The sequence below is a fragment of the Ochotona curzoniae genome, unplaced genomic scaffold (genome assembly GCF_017591425.1).
Source record: "Ochotona curzoniae isolate NIBS_2020 unplaced genomic scaffold, NIBS_Ocur_1.0 contig_4612, whole genome shotgun sequence".
NCBI lineage: Eukaryota > Metazoa > Chordata > Mammalia > Lagomorpha > Ochotonidae > Ochotona > Ochotona curzoniae.
The window spans coordinates 13481040-13501883 of record NW_024466343.1 but is presented as its reverse complement, the minus strand read 5'-3'; the positions used below and the strand labels follow the sequence as shown (position 1 = coordinate 13501883).

Here is a 20844-nt window from a genome sequence, read left to right as displayed (position 1 = left end):
CTAAAGGACCATGCACAGTGGAGACAGCACATTAAAGATAAATAGCAGTAAGATCCTCAACAAAATCCTAGCCAATAGAATTCAGAAAAAAATCAGACAGATTATTCATCTGAATCAAGTAGGATTCATCCCTGGAATGCAGGGATGGTTCAACATTCATAAATCCATAAATGTAATACACCACAGCCAAAAACTGAAAAACAAAAATATAATAGTATCCACAGATGCAGAAAAAGCTTTCGACAAAATCTAACACCACTCATGCTAAAAACCCTAACCAAGGTAGGCATAGAAGGAACAATCCACAACATAATCAAAGCAATATGTGAAATACCCAACGCCTTCAAACTTTTGGAAGAAAATGTTGGAACACCCAACATTTAGGTGCAAGATTTAGGTGCAGGCCTGACTTCCTAAAAAACCCACCAAAAGCAATAGCAATCAAGACCAAAATAAACAAATGGGACTACATCAAACTAGGAAGCCTCTGTACAGCAAAGGACATAAGCAACAAAGTAAAAAAGCAACCCACAGAATGCGAGAAGATCTTGCACACTACAGAGGTGATAGAGGGTTAATCTTCAGAATATACAAAGATCTCCAGAACAACCAAAACACCAAAACAAACAAATCACTCAAGAAATGGGCATGGGAAATGGACAGACACTTCACAAAGGAACAAACCCAAATGGCAAACAAACATATGAAAAAATGCTCAAGATCCTGACAATAAGGGAAATCCAAATTAAGACATCAATGAGGTACTACCTAACGCCAGTAAGAATGACTCAAATACAAAAAACACCAACAACACTTGCTGGCAAGGAGGTGGGGAAAAGGGAACCCTACTCCACTGTTGGTGAGACTGCAGGCTGGTGCAGCCTTTATGGAAATCAGTATGGAGAACACTCAAACAACTGAAAATCTGCATACCATACAATCCAGCATTAGCACTTCTAGGAATATATTCAAAACACCTGGTACACGAGAAACCAACATGTACCCCTATGCTCATAGCAGCACAATCAATAACTGCAAAAACTTGGAAGCAACTGAAATGCCCAACAACAGAAGACTGGATAAGAAAGCTATGGTTCATCTACTCCCTGGAATTCTACTCAGCTATTAAAAAAAATGAAACGCAGTTTTTTTGTGGCCAAATGGGCCCAATTGGAAACCATTATGCTAAGGGAAATGAGCCAATCCCAAAAGGTTAGATATCACATGTTTGCCTTAATTTAAGATGAAATGATGTCAATCCAAAAAGTAGTACCTGTAAGTTGTAACACTATTTCAACCTCAAACAGCCTGTATCACATGCAATATGATATTGTGATGTAACCAATGAACCAACAATCAATGTGAGTTAGACTGCTTATGATCTACATCAAAGAACTGTAAAACCTAATATACTTTTAATACCCTATGTTCTTGAATAATGGAGTGGGAGAGCAGAGAAATCATTCGCCTCCTTAGAATGTGTATGTAAGACGTTAAGTATAACCTATCAAGAATATAACAAGTAACTTAATGGATAACAGACTTGAATCAGCATCAGACATTAGCAAAACTATAAAGACATACAGGGGGAATCAAGAGTGATCCTAACAACCTCTTCAAAGGCGGTCATTGCATAGAGCGGGGGGGGCGGGGTGAGACCCACAGAGTGGAGCAGGCAGACAGGAGGAGGCTTGTATCCCAACCCTGGAGACTCCTAGATCCTCACCCAGGACTATCAGCACAAGCACCTAGGGCTATATCCCACTGCCAAAGAGACCACAGGAAATTGGATTGCCCTTGCAGGCCAAGAACTCTGAGGTCATCCACTCCTTTTTGGATCTCCCACATGAGACAGAAGATGCTCAGATCCTTCCTCACAGGATCTAATGTCATCGGAACAACAGCCAGGAGCCCTGAGTGGTCCTCAGAAACAGATCAGTAGACTTCCATCTTGACTCGGGAGGGGAGCTTTCTCTGGTCCTTACTTAGTTCTAACTTTGGATCTCCACCCTCTCTTGCAATGACCACCAGGGTGGCTCTGGAGCCACTCCCTCCACCCCCCCCCCACCAAAATTTATTAGATTAAATACACAGAGATCAATAAGGAATGCTTAGAGCTAGACAGGAAACGGTCAGCTTGGACTCGCATATATCTTACTAGGTAGGACACAAAGATTAGTTACTCCTCACTAAGGTATTAAAGATTTCTCTGCACACCCCTCCTAAAACTGTCCTGTACCTCAATTGTGGGCATATGCCTTGTTAGAGTTATAAGCCAGTTTGAACTATTCTAAAATTTGCCAAGTTCAGTAAAAATTATGCTTCAATACTATAAACTGCTAAATATAAAAATGAAAATAGACACAAGACAGCTGAATAGTACCCCATAGCCATTTTAGGTGTATAGCAGTCGGTTGTGTCAATGAAGTAGTCACAGGATGTGGTTAAGAACTTGCATTTTCTAACATATTGGTCACTCAATACCATGTCAATTAACTCCATAATGTTGTAAATTATTGTTGATGTTATGTAGTGGCCTTTTTCATTGGACGGGATGATGTTCTACCAGCTCTGCTTTCAGACCAGAAATGGTGTCTCCAAGAAACAGTTAAATTTATCTGGACAATAAGATGCTGGACTCTATGCATGGTATATGCTTGCAATGAAGGATTCAGGCCTGGATTTGAACTGTAATGCTGCAACAATGTGGAAGGGGTTGGGGAAATCCCAGGGTCTATGAAACTGTGTCATAAAATAACATGAAATTTTAAAAAAAGATTTATTTATTTGAAAGAGCAACAGAGAGAGTGACAGAAACAGTGGCTGCTGGACCAGGAAACAGGAGTACCATAGTGGCAGGGGCCCATCCTCTAGTGCTTTTCAGGGCAGATTAGCAGGGAGCTGAAGAGAAAATGGAACAGCAGAGACTGGGCCCAGTGTTCCTGTATGGGATGCTGGTGCTGCAAGCAATAGCTTAGCCTGTTGTGCTGCAACTCAGGGGCCTGCTTCTCAGACTTTAATATGGATTAGTTGATGAATCTGTTAAAACAGAGATTTCGATTCAGTAGATCTAAACAGAACCTGAAATTCTTCCTTTCTCCAAACTTCGTGGGGATGCTAAGGATTCTGAATCCACTTTGAACAACAAGGAACCTAAAGTATAAATGAAATTGACCTTCTTCACTATCTCTATCCTATGGCTATTTTTCTAAAGCACAAGTAAAAACTTCTCATTATGTTAGTACACTTGTATAGTATATAGCAATGCTAAATAACAAATAGACACATTTTCTAATTTAGAACCATTTTGAATATCAATTATTTTAGTTGTATTATTAAATCTGCTCATTATTAAAGTTCTTATAAGAAATTAAGTTAAAGACAGAAATACTGAAAGGTACAGTAGCCCTAGAATGTGGTGTTTATTAGTTACAGCAGCACTTAACTGTTTTTGTTTAATGGTCATAGGCTTTTCAGACAAATTGCAAAAATCCCCATTGCACAAGTTATAAGTAGTCCATTAACAAAAATCTAAATTGCTATTTGATTTTAATCTAACAAGCCACTTGACATTCAGTGCTAACACTTTAGGCAAAATCAAAATAAACTGATTAGTTTTATGTCTTCCAGAAATTTAAAATTAAATGTGGAGATTGATAATATAAGGACTAACAATAACATAATTTTAATACTATAACAGAAACCACAATATAAGTATGCATAATTTAATATGATAACATAAGAAAGGAGAGGATGAATTTAATAAGAACAAAAACAAAGAAATGGAATGATTTGGTGATTTGGGGTACAGAGAAAATCTCTGAAAGGAGTGTTAAAGTTAGACAAAAACTCACTACTGGCTGAGCAGCAAAAAAAGACAAAAGAGACAACAAGAACAAGCACTGGTATAGAAGAAATCCTTTATCTGGTCATTCATGGCTGTGTTTACCACACTGTTAAAAGTCTTAGATATTTGTATTTGAGCTCATTGCAAAAGGAAAACCTAAAGCAGCTATATTCAGTTCCTTGTAAAAGAATAAGCACACTAACTTAACATGTATTGTGCAGTTAAAATATTCTAGGCACTTTCAGTAAAGCTTTCATTATATAATTTATCACTTCTAAAAACGTCATCGGTCCCTCACTATCTATTACAATGTATTCCAAAGTTCCTAATATCTTATAGAAAACTTAAATATCACAATCACAAACTCCATTTCAATATAGTATCTTATTAACTCTTCAATGTAAATTATAAATGTCCGTTTTCTCACACACAAGACTCCAAAATGGTCACAGAAAAACAAGTTATTTCCACGTGAAAAATTTTCAAATCATTCCAGCGTTTTTCAGAATATGTATTGTTCATCACACTTTTGAAGACCCACTGTATGCAGATTTCAAACTTTTTTTAAAAAGATATAATTTTTTTTTTATTGCAAAGTCAGGTAGAGAGGGAGGAGAGACAAAGAAGATCTTCCGTCAAAGGATTCACTCCCCAAGTGACTGCAATGGCCGATGCTGCGCCGATCTGAAGCCGGGAGCCAGGAAATTCCTCCAGGTCTCCCACGCGGGTGCAGGGTCCCAAGGTTTTGGGCCATCCTCGACTGCTTTCCCAGGCCACAGGCAGGGAGTTGGATTGGAGGTGGAGCACCCATATGGGATCCCAGCATGTTCAAGGCAAGGACTTTAGCCACTTGACCACTGTGCCGGGCCGAGATTTCAAACTTTTTTGCACCTGAGTAAATTCATATTTTAATCCCATTCTCCATGAAATTTCTGAACTTTCCTTGTATTTGTTCTTTTTATTTTTTTAAATCAAGCAATCTTTTCTTTCTTCTTTGTGTTTTAAAAATCCTATTCCTATTAATTTCCCTGTATTCTTGAAAACCCCTATCTTGGCTTTAATATTATTTTTTTAAGACCAGCCTTCCATGACAACTTATTTATACATTTTAGGCAATCATTTCATTATACCTTGAATATTAATATGCTTATTCTTTCTAAAATTGTTTTTCAGTTCCAGACTATATCTTTTTTTCCCCAGGATCTTGTTTGCAGATTAATACTGTAAATACTTAAAAAGATGTGCTAAATAAGCAGAAATTAATAGCTATCAAAAAGCTTATTGGGACAGATCATAGTTCTGCTTGGGACACCTGCATCCTACATCAAAATCTCTGAGTTCAAGTCCCACATCTGTGTTTAATACAGCTTCCTGATAATGCAGACCCTGAAAGGCACAGGTAACAGTTTAAACACTTGAGTCCCTGTCACCCACATGGGAGACCCAGATTGAGTTTTAGGTGCCTAGCTTTGGTCTGCCCCAGCCCTGGCTGTCATGGGCACTGGGTGAGTGAAACAACACTGATAGATCTCTGTATCTGTTTCTTTCTTTGCCTTTCAAGTTAAAAACAAACAAACAAATAAATAAACATTTTTAAAAGCTGGTGTACTTCTTTGGCACAAGTAAGGCTGTGACCGGGATAGCTGCATCCATGTCAGAGCACCAGTTTGAGTTCTGTCTACTCTTAAGATCCAGCTTCCCACTAATGCTCCTAGAGAGGCAACAGATTATGGTTCAAACACTTGGGTCTCTGTCATTCACATGTGAGACCAAAATGAAGCTCCAGCCTCTTAGCTGCTAACCTAGCCATTGCAGACATTTGGGAAATGAAAGCCCAGACAAAAGATCTCACTCTCTCTCTCACATATATTCCCTCTGCCTCTCAAATAAACAAGATAATCACAAAGTAAGCTATTAAATAACTGTAAATGGGAAAAGTATATGAAAAGTTAGTGTGGTAAAGTCTGCCACTTCAGCAGATAAAACATGTGGATCCACTGCAGTAACAAATTCTAAGTTAACTGAAAGATTCCATAACTGTGGAAGGGTAAAATGAAAACAACAACAACAACAACAAAAAAAACTCTGCTAAAATCACTTTAGCTGTCTAATTTTACTTGAGGAAATTCATTTTAAAAATTAATCAACTGTCAATATAGTATTTAAAGCTAAGATTCAAGAATATAGATTTCTGTCTACTAGAGAAACTATCTGTCAAGTCAAGGGAAAAGTGGACACAAAGTGTTTGATAGTATTGACATGTTCACTCTTTAAAATGTTGCTCCTGAACATTCCTTAAAGAAAGTCAAATATTTAAATCATGTACAACTTTGATCAAGTTTAATACTCTATAATTTAGCAGGCAGCCGTTTATGATCAAAGAAGTTCCAAAAGCTAACTATAACAAATTTGCTAGGGGAAAAAGTCAATGAATGTCAATATTCCCTTTCACTCCAAGGCAGAATAAATAAAACAAAACAAAGAAATAAAACAAACAAAGTTAAAGCCAGAACTGTCCTATATTTTCCCTTTGCATTTGATATATGTGCATGGAATTAGATGTTACATACTTATATTACTAAACAGGAATTCCTGTTACTTAATTTACTAGTAGAACAAGAAACACCTGGGAACCACCAAGGCCTTTGCTGCATTTCTTCCGACATGTAACAACACTGGAGAATAAAGACTCTTGGATTAAAGCCTGTTACATTTCCTATGTGCCTAACCTAATTTTTTGAAAACTGCATGTAGTTTCTATATTTAGCTGATCTCTTTAAATAGACGTTCACAGCAAGCACATTCAGAATGTTTATATTCCTTTTCTTGTCAAACAAGTCATGCCAGATTTAAGCCTTGAAGAATGTGGTTTATGAATAGAGTCAACACTCCTCCCTTAACTCACTTAACAAATGAATGAAAACTTATATTTCAGCAACAAAAATAAACCGTGGCATTTGAAAGTGTAAGATTCCTCTGCTTCACTGTCAGTTTTTCTTCATTAGCACTTTCCATGATAGAAACCAGAGTTCTAAGCTTATTACACTCATCCTTACAAATTAAACTGCTGGGCCGATTACATTTTGGGGTCATGAAAAGAAGAAAAAGAGGAAAATTAATTAACAGTCACCTTAAAAATTATTTTTTGTTGGAAAGGCAGATTTACAGAGAGAAGGAGAGACACAGAGAAAGATCATTCATCAGCTGTTTCGGTCCCTAAATACCCATAGCTAAGCCGATTTAAAGCAAGGGGCCTCTTCTAGGTCTCCCAAGTGTGAGCAGCAGAGGAACCCAAGGCTTTTGGACCATCCTCTGCTACTTTACCAGGCCCCAGCAGAGAGCTGGATGGGAAGCGGAGCAGCCAGGACATGAACTGGTGCCTATATCAGATTCGAACATATGAAAGGGGAGGATGAGCAAACTGAGCCATTGCACCAGGTTCCCTGAACAATCACTTTCTAAGTGCGTCCTGTATCATTCTTTTTATTTACCAGGTTACACCACTCACACTCTTATCTGAATATCATAATAAGTTTGTTTTATTTTTATTCCAAAATAAGAAAAATGTCAACATTTCATCAGTGTTTTTATAAAAATTCATGATTCATCATGCCATTTTTCATTAGATTGTTAAAATGCATTTCAGAACATATCATGGTTCACATATATTTAAAAATGGTGAGAAGCCAGCTCAAATATAAGCATTAATTGTTTTTTTAAATACATTTTTTTTGTTTTTTACTCAAGAGACAGAATGAAAGACATAAAAAAAGACAGTTCTTATTTGCTCATTTATTTATTGCCCAAATGCTTGCATGGCCAAAATGGAGCCAGTTGTTGGGAAATTCACCCTTTCAACATTAGTTCATTTGCCATACACTTAATAAACATCAATAGACAAGTATGAGTAACAGGCTTTGGTGAAACTAATTTTTCTGCCCTCATTCCTTATTGAACTTTGAATTAGAAGATTTCTGAAATGCATAAATATGATTTCTGAGATGGCTGAGGAAACTGCAATGCAACATAATAGGAGGGCAAGTAGAATGAACAAACTTTCAACATACATAGAAAATTTTTAATAATTAATTACCAAAATTCCAATCTTTAACAACCCATTAATTTGAAAATAAATATTTACGTCAACTTGCTATCAAAACTAACTTATACTAATTTGAATATTTTGAGTGAAAAAAAATTTACAACAAATATGGCCCTCTTCACATTCATCCTAACAAGCTTGAAAAAAAATTAAAATAAATTGTTTTATAATTAAAAAAATTCAAAAAAGTTTGTGTAGAATGATAATTGTAACTGTTTAAATCAATCGGCATATTTTATAGACTATTTTTCCTTTAGTTCTCTTTTAAAAAAGTTTTCTTCCTTAATTATACTGTAATACATGAACAAAAGTCGCAAGCCCTAGTGCTATTTGATGACCAAACAAACACCAAAAAGGCAATAGTGCCAAGGACAATTCTCCTGTTTCGTTAATCAAACTGACAAAAATACTTTGGGGAGGGTTCAAGATGAGATGTGGAATGGAAAAAGTGCTAATGTGTATATGTGAGAACTATCTTTTTAAATGCATGTCATCAAAAATAATTCTATATCACCATTTTAACAAAGAAGTAAGCCTCAGCATTTTAATATGTCTAGAAGGAATATAAGCACACATAAATGTTTCCCTCTTTTCCATATTTACAAGTAACATAAAATACTACGAGAATTTGAGTTTCATTGTTATAAATGCAAAATTTTACTTAGAATCATATTCTATTTTTATTTTTAAAAAATCTTGCTTGTAAAAACAGAATTTTGTACATGCATTTAAAAATAAAAGATAGCAAACACAATAGAAATATAATTGCAATTCATGCTATTTCCCCTTTCAAAGTTTAAATCAGGAATAAAAACAATTTGAACAAATAAACAAGTCAATGTTTCATAAGCTTAGGCTTTCCATTTTAAAATAAAAGTTTTTAAAAATCTGTAGTATACACTAGAAAAGACATGAGGATTTTGTAGATTTTTCTCACTGATAGTCAACCTAAGTGATCATTTATAAAATGAACAATAAACTTCATGATTCAGCTCAACTTACAATCAAGTTTTTCTAAAATGCGTTCACCTTCATCTTGTAAAATGTCTTTATGCAAATTACCAAGCAAAACACAGCTCTTTATGTTGAAATCCAAAACTTCAATTATTATTGTAACTGCTAGTTATAATGTATCATTTAAAAAACAAAAGAAAACAAAACTTACTTGATTTGTCCCATAAGGCAGTATGTTCAGAGAAATGAAGGCTGTCATTTTCCAGAGCTGCTTTCTGATCATGTGCAGTGCCTTTAGAGTGTCTATGAAATAATCGGCTAGCAAAACCTTCCAATTTCTGAAGAGCAGTACTTGTACCTGTATACTGGTTGCATGGTAGTTCTCTATAAGCTGCCATTCAAGTGCATTTACACTTTTCTTAAATTAACTGAAAATACTTCCAGAAGGAGTTCTACAACTTCTTACACAGAAGCTAAGAGCTATGCATGTGTAAAACTTCCTGTTTGCAGGGTATTCAAACCACCACTGCCTTTGCTGTTTCCTGTTAATATAAAACAGCACATTAGTGAGCTTTTCTTAGCAAAACCTTTCCATCTCAACCACAGACGGGGATTTTAAAAACTTGTAACATTTGCTAGAAGCTTTATGTTTTAGTGTTTTAATATTAATATTCCAGTTTGGAGAATTAAATATAGAGTCTGAATTTTCTAACAAGGAAGTTTATTTAAATATGTGGTCTAATCTTGCGAAAATTGAAGACCAAACTTTCCAAATGCAACATGCTAAAATGGTTTTCTGAAAAATTAAAACTGAGTTAATATGCAGGTTTTATGTCTTTATGAGTATCTAACTTTTGATCAGAAATACTGGTATGGAATAATTATAGCAAATTGTTGCAAAACAAATTTATCACATACGTGTTATAATTAAGAAAAATCTGAACTAGCATTTTAAGAACTTAATGTTGCTCATTTGCTGACACAAGCTTAATTTAATTTGTGAATGTTGTTTATCAAAGTTATTATCTACTAAAGTATTTCTAATTGCTAGTAGTATATTTTAGAGCCCTATAAAATTTGAAAAGAGGTAAGATAAATAATTTAAAGTCACATATAAATTATCATATATCAGCAACAGTAGCAAATTTTAATTGAGAGGAAAAAAAAATTCCTGCTAGTTGAATAAGACAAGTTAGTTTTAAAACGTTAACTTGAAAGATTACTGCTTACCTGATCTTCTGACTTATTGGCCTCACACAGAAACACAGCCTTTCAAAAAACATAAATAAAACTTGCCATCTTTAATTCACAGGAAGAAAAGTAACCTGTGACATTAATATAACTTTGGAGTAGTTGCCTTTGGAAATTAATTAAAGGGACAGAAATTTGTGTGCTTTTCTCTTTGGAAGCACCAAGTAATACAAAGAAGGAAAATCGGAGCAGGACTGACTCAGAAAAAGTGGATAAAATTCCTGAATTCTTTTGACTTCTCTTCTTAGTGAAAATTCTCTTCATCTTCAAGGCTTACTATAAATTTTATCTCCTCCTATAAAACAAGATAGTTTCTCTGCGTATACTGATCTCACAATTTTATGCTAAAATTTGCTATTTATGAAATGGGCTACTTGAATTCATAAATCAACGTATGTATTATATATTCAGTAAATTTAAAAATTCATTTTTAACAATTAGCCTGACCATATTCACTTTAAATGTCTAGTCAGACTATTTATGATCAAAGTTGTTTGAGCTAAGTATAGAATTTCCTGATTCCAAGTTAAAGTGTTAGGAGTGATTCATTTAAAACATGAAACTTTTTAAAAAATTACTGTACTCCCCCCCCAAAAAACCTGCATTAGCTGAGTACCTTTGAAATCTACAATTTTTCCAATAAAATTGTTTTTGTTTTATGAAGTCCTTATAGAAAGTGTAATATTTAGCCCTTACAGAAATATTTCCAGAAATGGTAACGTAACCAGGAAGCTGTTGCTATGGAAGTGCTGAATTTGATTTTTTTTATTTAAAAAGAACTCTACTGGCATCTACTGCTAGAAAGAAACAACTACAGTTTGAACTGGAACTGAATTCCCGTACTGTTATAATCAATCTTAAGTATGTTGCTTAGCATTTTCTTGATGGACTTTCTAAATTTTCAAAAAATGTGTGTATTTTTACCTCAGAGACAGAGAGATTGAAAGACAGCTGTCACTCACTGAATTCAGGCTTCCCAAAACCTGGCATCAACCAGGACATCTCTGAGCCAAGCTGGAGTCAAAGCCAAGAGTCAGGACTTGAGCTCTGATCTGCTCTTTTTAGCGGCATGATCCAGTTATTTGGGCCATCAATACTAGCTGCCAGGTTCAATGCAGGGAGCTTGAGCAAGGTGCTAAACCTAGGTATTGATGTGGGACACAGACATCTTAACTGGGGTCTTAACCAGTAGATGAAATGCTCACTCCAATTTTAAACTTTTAACTTGTACTGTAATATCTAATCATGTACTAACTATTTGTTTTAAGAGCACATTTGGGGCCCGGTGCGGTGGTGCAGTGGTTAAGGTCTTCGCCTTGCACACCCGGGATCCTATATGGGCACCGGTTCTAATCCCGGCAGCCCCATTACCCATCCAGCTCCCTGCCTGTGGCCTGGGAAAGCAGTCGAGGATGGCCCAAAGTTTTGGGACCCTGCACCCGTGTGGGAGACCCAGAAGAGGCTCCTGGCTTCGGATCGGCATAGCATTGGCCGTTGCGCTCACTTGGGGAGTGAATCATCGGATGGAAGATCTTCCTTTCTGTCTCTCCTCCTCTCTGTATATCTGCCTTTCCAATAAAAAAAAATAATAAAAATAAAAATCTTTAAAAAAAAAAGAGCACATTTGGTAACTAAATAATGCAAACTTGCAACACTATGGAAGTAACTAATTTCATAAGGACATAAAATCATATTCATTCTGGAAGAACTGTGGAAATAATAGCAACTTTTAGAGTTGAACCTGCCTTGAGAAAAAATGATCACAAAATACTTGTTTATTTAGTAATAAAAACATATTTGCCAAGCACTTTACAAAATATAAAATAATTCGCATTGTGAAGTTAAGGCTTATGAGATCCTTACATGTGAAATCAAGCAGCACAGGTATTAATCTTATTTTAAGAAGTAAAAATAAACTTATCAAGTTACTTGTCCAAAGTCACTTTCATTTTCTAACTCCAATAAAATGTCTCCTTGTTCTATACAACAGTGAAGCACTCACCTTTTCAAATATAGCATCATTTAAGCAAAAGTAGGGAAGTAAGTATAAAATACAATGGCAAATTTGACATGTAAATGATATATCTGCTCCATGTAGTGGACAAATGACCTATGACCCCAATATTCAAATAATGTTTTAAGATAATAATTTTGTCTTTTCCAGAAGGTTGCATAAATAGATCTACAATGTACATGAGCTTTTACAAAAGATGTTACTGACATTCAGATTTTGTAGATACAATGTTTCATATTATTTTCAATTCTTTTTAAGTTTGGTAAACTTTGTCTTGGGACACAGGATGCAGTTTTTCATTATGAATGTTCCACATGCACATTTAAATAAAGAGTTTTCCATTGTTATGACATATGAACATAACTGTCAGGCAAATTTTTCGTAGTGTCATAGAGGTATCCTAGATTTTCTAATTAAACATACTATAAAGTACTCAAAGATACCTACAGAAGTTTTTGATTATGAAGATTAGATTATCTTCTTTTCATATGTATTGACATTTCTTTCCTGCACTTTGAAGCTCTGTTATTAGGTATATATGCCTACATTTATGAGGTTCCACATTCTTACTGCATTGTAACTTTTGTCATTATAAATGTCTTTATTAATCCTTGCCAGGTTGTGTTGTAAAGTTTATTTTGTGTAGTCCTAATATAGCTAGTCACAACAGCTTACATTTGACAGTGCTTGCAGGGCATTGTCTCCTACCGCAACTTCCCTTTGCTTTTAGATAATACATATCAGTATTCAAGAACACAGAAAAATGCTGGGTCAAATTTAGATCATTAACCTGTAATGTAATTATTAAATAATTATGACATACAATGAACTTCACTATCTCCTTTGTACAATGTAGGGTTTAATAAGTTTTGAAACAAAAAAGATGTGAGACCATAAGTGCAATCAAAATAACAAGTATATTTACCATCTCTGTCACTTTTTCATCCTTTCCTTTAATTTTCACCCCTGCCATTCTCAATCCCCAGGAAACTGATGATTTCTGGTAATGTGCACTTTTTACATTTTTATGCAAATGAAGCTCCTTTTGCTAAAATCAACTCTCAGCTTCATTGAACTATTTGAGACATAGAGACAACACAGCACTGAGGCTGTGCAAAGCCAGGAGTAGGAACTCAGTTCAGGTCTCTCCCATGAATTGTCTGTACTCAAGTATTTAAGCCATCCATTACTTGCTGCCTTCTAGGGGGCACATCATCAAAAAGCTGGGATCAGAAGCACAACTGGGTTCTGAATCTAGATATTGCAATATGGGATACAGGCCTGCACACCAGGGTCTTGATCAGTAGATTAAATTCCTACCCCAAATGAACTTCTTATTTGCAAATTTTACAGCATCAGAAAAATTACTTAGGAAGTAATTCGCCATACATACCACAGCCAGATTTCACCACTTGTATCTTTTTATAAACTAATATTGATACATCACTTTCAACTAGATAGTTTATTCAAATTTCCTTAGCTTTATTAACACTCTTTAACCCTAAATCATTACTATACTATTCCCTTGCTTATCTGTAAGCTACCATATCAATAATGAGAAATTTGACTTTGAAAATATATCATTAATTTACTTTTTCAATTCTGGTGTACATAATGAGATTGCTTCATATATTTGTAGGACATAGGTTGTTTAGTCACAATCTACATCCTGCACCAATAATGGAAATGAGTTTTTTAAATTTATTTATTTTTAAGAGTTACAAAAAGAGGAGTGGGAGGGGGAAGAGAGAGAGACAGAGAGATGGAGAGAGAGAGATCTCATCCACTAATGCACTTCCAAATCAGCTACAAATAGCTAGCGCTGGGCCAGGATGCAGCTAGGAGCCAGGAACTTCACCCAGGGCTCCCACGTGGGTTTAAGGGCCCAAATATCCTGGCTATATCCCACTGCTTTTCCTGGAGAACTGGACTGGAAGTGAAGCAGCTGGACACAAATGGGTGCCCATATGCTAATACCAGCATCACAGGTGTTAGCATTACTCACTATGCCAACTTCTTGGCTGGTTTCCTAAATGGTTTGCAACAACAAAAACCCTTTTTGCTGAAATTAATGTTTACTCTTTGTGATGTATGTACTATGAATTTGGACAGACATAATGCATGCACACACAATTACAGTGCCACAGAAAACAAGTTTGCTGCTGTAATAAATTCTCTGGGCAGTCTGATCCTTGACACCGGTATTTTACCACAGCCAAAGTTTTTCTTTTTCTACAGAATGTCATGTCATTATAAACATACATACTGTACCAAATGGTATACCATCACTGAACTATACATTTAACATGCAAGTATTTCTTTTTGTGACCTTATAGGCTTATTTCAAAATTGAATAATATTTCATTATATAGATGTAACAATATTTTAAACATGCATCTACTAAAGAACATCATATTTTTATCTAGTTTGGGGAAACTGCGATTAAGTTGTTATAAATATTCATGAGCAAATTTCTGTATAAACCTAGTTTGTTTATTTGCTTGTAATCAGTTGGGTAAATACTTTAGGAGTATGACTGCCGAGTTGTATGGTCAGAATATAGCTTTACAAGAAACTGACAAATGATCTACCTAGTTGTAAAGAACATTGCGATTACTATCAGCAATCAAAATGATTTACAAGGCTCTACAACTGTCAGTCACTTATTTGTATGTGTTTATGTATATGGATGATTTCAGCCATTCTAGTTGGTATACAGTGTCCTCTCATTATTATTTTAATTGCAATTTCCTAGTAACATGGTATTTCTCATATATCCCTATATATGAGAAAATAAGCTTATTTTCTACTCATATCTTTACTAGCTTCTGTTCAAATCTTTTTTTAATTATTATTATTTTTAATTACAAAGTCAGATATACAGAGAGGAGAGACAGAGAGGAAGATCTTCTGTTCAATGATTCACTCCCCAAGTGAGCACAACGGCCGGTGCTGTGCCGGTCCGAAGCAAGGAGCCAGGAATTTCTTCCAGGTCTCCCATATGGGTACACGGTCCCAAGGCTTTGGGCCGTCCTCAACTGCTTTCCCAGGCCACAACCAGGGAGCTGGATGGGAAGTAGAACTGCCAGGATTAGAACCAGTGCCCATATGGGATCCTGGTGCGAGGACTTTAGCTGCTTGGCCATCACGCCGGGACCTGTTCAAATCTTTTATTACCTTTTTAAACAGGATGTTTATCTTAAAATTGAACTTAGTTGTAGAATTCACCAATAAATGCACTGGTATTGATTATTTTGGGGAACATTACCACTAATGATTTTTAAATTACTGATTCAATTTTTAATTTTCCTAAACACATTCAAATACATTTCTCCCCAAGTAAGTCTTGACAGTATATCTTTAAGGGAATTAGTTCGTTACATTTGCCAAATTTATGAGCAGAGTTTTTCACAATATTAACTCATTATTTTTTTAATACCCGGGGGCCTGTAGTTAACTATTAAGATCCATCTTTTGGGTTTGGCGCTGTGGCCTAATGGCTAGAGTTCTTGCCTTGAATGCGCCGGGCGGGCGCCGATTCTAATCCCGGCAGCTCCACTTCCCATCCAATTCCCTGCTTGTTGTCTGGGAAAGCAGTTGAGGACAGCCCAAAGCCTTGGGACTCAGCACCCACCTGGGAGACCTGCAGGGAGTTCCTGGATCCTGGCACCAGCTGTTGTGGTCACTTGGGGAGTGAATCATCAGACGGAAGATCTTTCACTCCCATCTCTTCTCCTCCCTGTATATCTGGCTTTCCAATAAAAACAAAATAAATCTTAAAAAGAAAAAAAGATCCATCTTTCATTTCTTGCATTGGTAATTTATCTTTTCCATATTTTGTAATAGCTTTGCTGAAAGTTTATCATTCTATTGATATTTTGAAATAATGTTCTCAGTTTGTTGATTTTCTTATTGCTCTCTTCTCAATTTTTTATTTCCTTTTGTTTACACTGAGCTTCAGTTATTCTTATCTATGCAGTCGGCTATGGTAGAATTCTTTATTGTTTCTGATTTTCCATCTTCTTTTCTATTACATGCATTTAAAGCTATTCATTTCCCCCTAAGCACTGCTTTTCTAAGTCCCCCATATTCTGATAAGTTGTATTTCAACATTTTTCTTTAAATATTTAAAAATTTCTCAAGACTTCTTTTTTTGTCCAGGTGTTATTTAAAAGTCAGTTCTCTAACTGATGTCCAATATGTAGGGATTTTCACTTTCCTGAGATCTAGTTCAATTACTTCATCTTTGAACACATTTTATCCGATTTTTATTTTGTAAAATTTCTTAGGTAAGGTATATGGTCCAGAATGTGTTTTGTCTTGGTGCATAGTTCATTCAAAATGAAGAAAAAGCATATTCTGCAATTGGTGAATGGAATATTCTATAATGTCAATTAGATTAGGTTGACTGATGCTCCATTTGGTTCAACTACACACATACTGATTTTCTGCCTATTTGATCATCATTTTAAAAGCAATGTTAAAGTACCCAAATGTAACAGTGGATTTGTCTATTCAGTTCTATCAAACTTTGCCGAATGAATTTTTATATTCTATTGTTAAAAACACACATTTAGGATTATGTCTTGAAGAAATGACTTAAATAATTATTTAATGCTTTTCTGGAATCAATACAGTTTCCTTTTGGTTAGAGACACCACATTCTATTTTCTCTATCACTTTCATTTCTAACCTATTTAATTCTTTATATTTAGCATGTATTTCTTAAAGACAAACCATAACTGTTTTTTTGTTTTGTTTTGTTTTGTTTTACTTTATTTGACAACAATAAATTGTGGGGTTTTTGGCTTATTATTTATTGTTTATTATCATTTTATTTTAAAAACAAGAAATAAGGGACATTTCATTTGTTGGTTTTCTCCACAAATGACTGTAACAGCAAGGGCTAAGCAAGGGCCAAAGCCAAGAGCCCAGAACTCCAAATTTGGAGGCAGAGACTTAAGCATCTGAGCCATCACGTGTTGCATCCCAGTGTGTACAGGCTGGATAGAAATGTGCCTGAGATTCAAATCAGCGGCTCGAACTAGTTGATATGGAATATGTTTGTTCCAAGCTGTGGGTTTTTTTTTTATTTTATTTTTTAAGATTTGTTATTTAAAAGTCTGTGTGTGTGTGTGAGAGAGAGAGAGAGAAAGAGAGAAAGAGAGATTTTACACCTGCTGAGTCATGCTCCAGATAACCTCAAACGCCAGGACTGAGACATGCTGAGGACAGGAGCGATGTGCTTCTATCAGACTCTCATGTGGATATAGGACCCCAAACACTTGCTACACCTTTTTTCCCAGGCTATTAGCAGGAAGCTAGATAAGAATTGAGTAATAGCTTCGTGGCTAAATCTTCGCCTTACATGCACTGGGATGCCATCTGAGTACCCGTTCCAGTCCTTGCTGCTCCACTTGCCACCCAACTCCCTGCTTATGGCCGGGGAAAGCAGCAAAGGATGGCCTAAAGCCTTGGAACCCTGCATCCAGGTGGGAGACCTGGCTCTGGTCATTGCGGCCACTTGGGAGTGAACCAGCAGATGCAAGATCTTCCTCTCTGCGACTCTCCTTCTCTCTGGAAATCGGACTTTCCAATAAAAATCAATAAATCATAAAAAAAAATTGAGCAGTAGTATACAAAGGAGTGGGGATTATGTCACTGCACATGGCTGCTTTACTTTGTATGCCACAATGCTGACCTCCAAAGTCTCTTAATCACTGTGTCAAATGCTAGCCCCTAGTTACTTGTTTTCATGAGTCATGATTTTACCCACTCTAGAAATTTTTCTCTTCCTTAGAATTTTCATTACTCTTTAAAGTGATTATTAACATAAAGTCCAACATGTTTATACCCGTGAACACTTTTAATGATTCCCTTTTCTTAACAAAAAGAAACTTTCTTTGCAAAAGAAAGTTTAGTAAATGTTCTATAGTTTGCAATTTATATATTTAACTAACTAGAAGCCCATCTATAAACAGTACTATAACCTTTCTTTCTAGGTCAGGTATATTTTAACAAACTATTCCCAAATCTTTGGTCTGTCCTTTAAGGTGTTGACGTTATTATCACCCCACATACTGATGCTATTAATACTTTACACAGTTATTCCTTAGATTGATGAAGAACAGGAAAAACAAGAGATTTTATTTTACTTTCATTTTTTTTCTTTCTGGCTATTATCCTTTCCTTATATAAATATCACTTCTTCATCCTTTCTCATTTTCCTTTTTTCTAGAAAACTTCTTTCATCATTTCTCACAGGGCAGATCTGCTGGCAATCAATAATCTTAAATTGTTTATCTGAAAACGTCCTTATTTTTCCTCCATGTCAAAAAGGATATTTCACTGGATATGAGTTCAAACTCAGCCATTTTATTCTTTCAAGTTTCTAAGAACTTCATAACATTTTCATTCTTGTATAGTGATAAGAAGTTTTATAATTTATTGTCTGTTTCTCTAAGGCATAGTTGATATTTTTTCTTTACTCTTTTTAAGAATTATTTTTTATTACAAAGTCAGATACATATAGACAGAAGGAGAGAGAGAGAGAAAGATTTTCCGTCACATTATTCACTCCCCAGGTGACTGCAATGGCTAGTGCTGAGCTGAAGACAGCAGCCAGGAGCCCTTTCGGGTCTCCCATGCAGGTGCAGTGTCCCAAGGCTTTGGGTCATCCTTAACTGCTTTCCCAGGCCACAAGCAGGGAGCTGGATGGAAAGAGGGGCTGCTGGGATTAGAACCAGTGCCCACAGGGGATCCTGGCGCGTTCAAGGCAAGAACTTTAACCATTTCTAGGCCATGGCATTGGGCCTGAATTTCTGTTTCTTATGTAATAATTCTCACTAAAAATTTCAGAATTATACTAAATAGCAATGGTAAGAGTGTGAATACTTGTCTGGTTCTAGATTTTGGTGAAAATGACTTCAGTTTTTCCCTATTAAACATGATGCTGGCTATGGGAGCTAATCCACAAGAAAAATGATATCCTAAACTACATCACACAGCTGCTTGTCAAAAGTGCATGGAAATTTATCTAGGATTGACCATACAGTAGCCTAAAAAGCAAGTCTCAACAAATTTTTCAAAGTTGAAAATATATTGTGCTTTCATTTTAAATCACAATGGGATGAAGATAGAAATGAATAACTTAAGAAACCCTAGAAAAATGCAAATACATGGAAACTGAACATACCGCTTCTGAATGACAGAGGAAATCTAAAGAGAAAACAAAACAACACAAAATCTTAGAAACCAATGAAGATAACACAAAATATCAAAACATAACTAGTACAGCAAAAGAAAAGGAAAGTTTTCAGCTCAGAGGAAACTTTTTAGCAATTAATGTGTACTTTAAGAAACTGGAAAGGCATCAAATAAGAGACCTGATAATGACATCTCAAAGATATAGGAAAATAAGTACTAAAGCTAGTAAGAAGAAAGAAACACTAAAAACTAGAGATGAAATAAACAAAATTGAAGTAAAAAAAAGTACAAAGGAGTCATAAAATGAAGGATCAGTTTTTTGAAAAAAGAAACGTGTATGACATTGAGCCAACTAACAACAACAAAAACAAGGCATGAGAAAGGGAGATCCGAAACAAAAAAGTCAGAAATGAAATAGGAGCTACTACAGTGGATATCACAAAAACAGAAATAATCATCTGTAACTACTACTAACACCTATCTGCCAACAAAATGAAAAATCTAAAAGAAATGGACTGATTTCTGATTTCTGAACATACACACCTATCAAAACTGAGTCGTGGGCCTGGCATGATGGCTCAATGGCTAAATTCTCACCTTGTAAGTGCCGGGATCCTATATAACCACTGGTTCTTGTACCAGCTGCTCCATTTCCCATCCAGCTACCTGCTTGTGACCCGTAAAAACAGTAGAGGATGGCCGAAAGCCTTGGGACTCTGCACCTGCATGAGAGACCAGAAGCAGCTCCTGGCTCTTGACTTTGGATTACAGTTTCAGCAATTTCGGTCACTTGGGGAGTTAACAAGCAGATGCATGATCTTTCTGTCTCTCTTCTCTCTATAAATCCGATTTGCCTTTCCAATAAACATAATCAAAACAGTTAAATCGTAAAGATACAGAAAATATAAATAGAACATTAACTAAGAGATTGAATCATGTGATAATGACCCTCCTAACAAAGAAAAGCACTGGGTTAGATGGCTTCATTGTTGAATTCTAGTAAACACTGAAAAAACTAATTCCAATTCTCTCAATCTAAGCAAAACAATTGAAAGGGAGGGAATACTCCCAAATTCCTATTATGAGGTCAGCATCACCCAAACTGTAAAAAAGAAAAAATGCAACAAAGAAAAAGACAAATATCCCTGATGAACATAGGGGCAAAATTATTCAGCAAAACACTAGTTAACTGAATCCAAGAAAAGATTAGAAAGATTGCTTACCCAGACCAAATGGGATTTATCCTTGGTATGCAGAATGGTTCAACATATACAAATCAATAATATGTAATATATTACATTAATAAACTGAAAACAAAAGCCATGTTATTTTCTCAATAGATTCAGGGAAAGTATTTGATAAAATACAGCATTCCTTCAAAATAAAAACAGTAAGCAAACCACAATGAAGGTAACATAAGAAAAATTCACAGCCAGTATATTGAATGGGGAAAACCTGGAAGCATTTATT

The 20844-nt window shown here is 35.5% G+C and overlaps 1 protein-coding gene across 1 annotated transcript in view; it reads right to left on the bottom strand.

Annotated features, from left to right (window-relative positions):
• PRKACB (protein kinase cAMP-activated catalytic subunit beta) overlaps positions 1–9460 on the bottom strand; it is a 73465-nt gene extending 64005 nt beyond the window's left edge. The window contains exon 1 of the mRNA XM_040987352.1: positions 9115–9460. Within this exon, the coding sequence (XP_040843286.1) occupies positions 9115–9301 (187 nt within the window). The 5' untranslated portion in view covers positions 9302–9460. The remainder of the gene's footprint in view (positions 1–9114) is intronic.
• Between the last annotated feature and the right edge of the window lie 11384 nt (positions 9461–20844).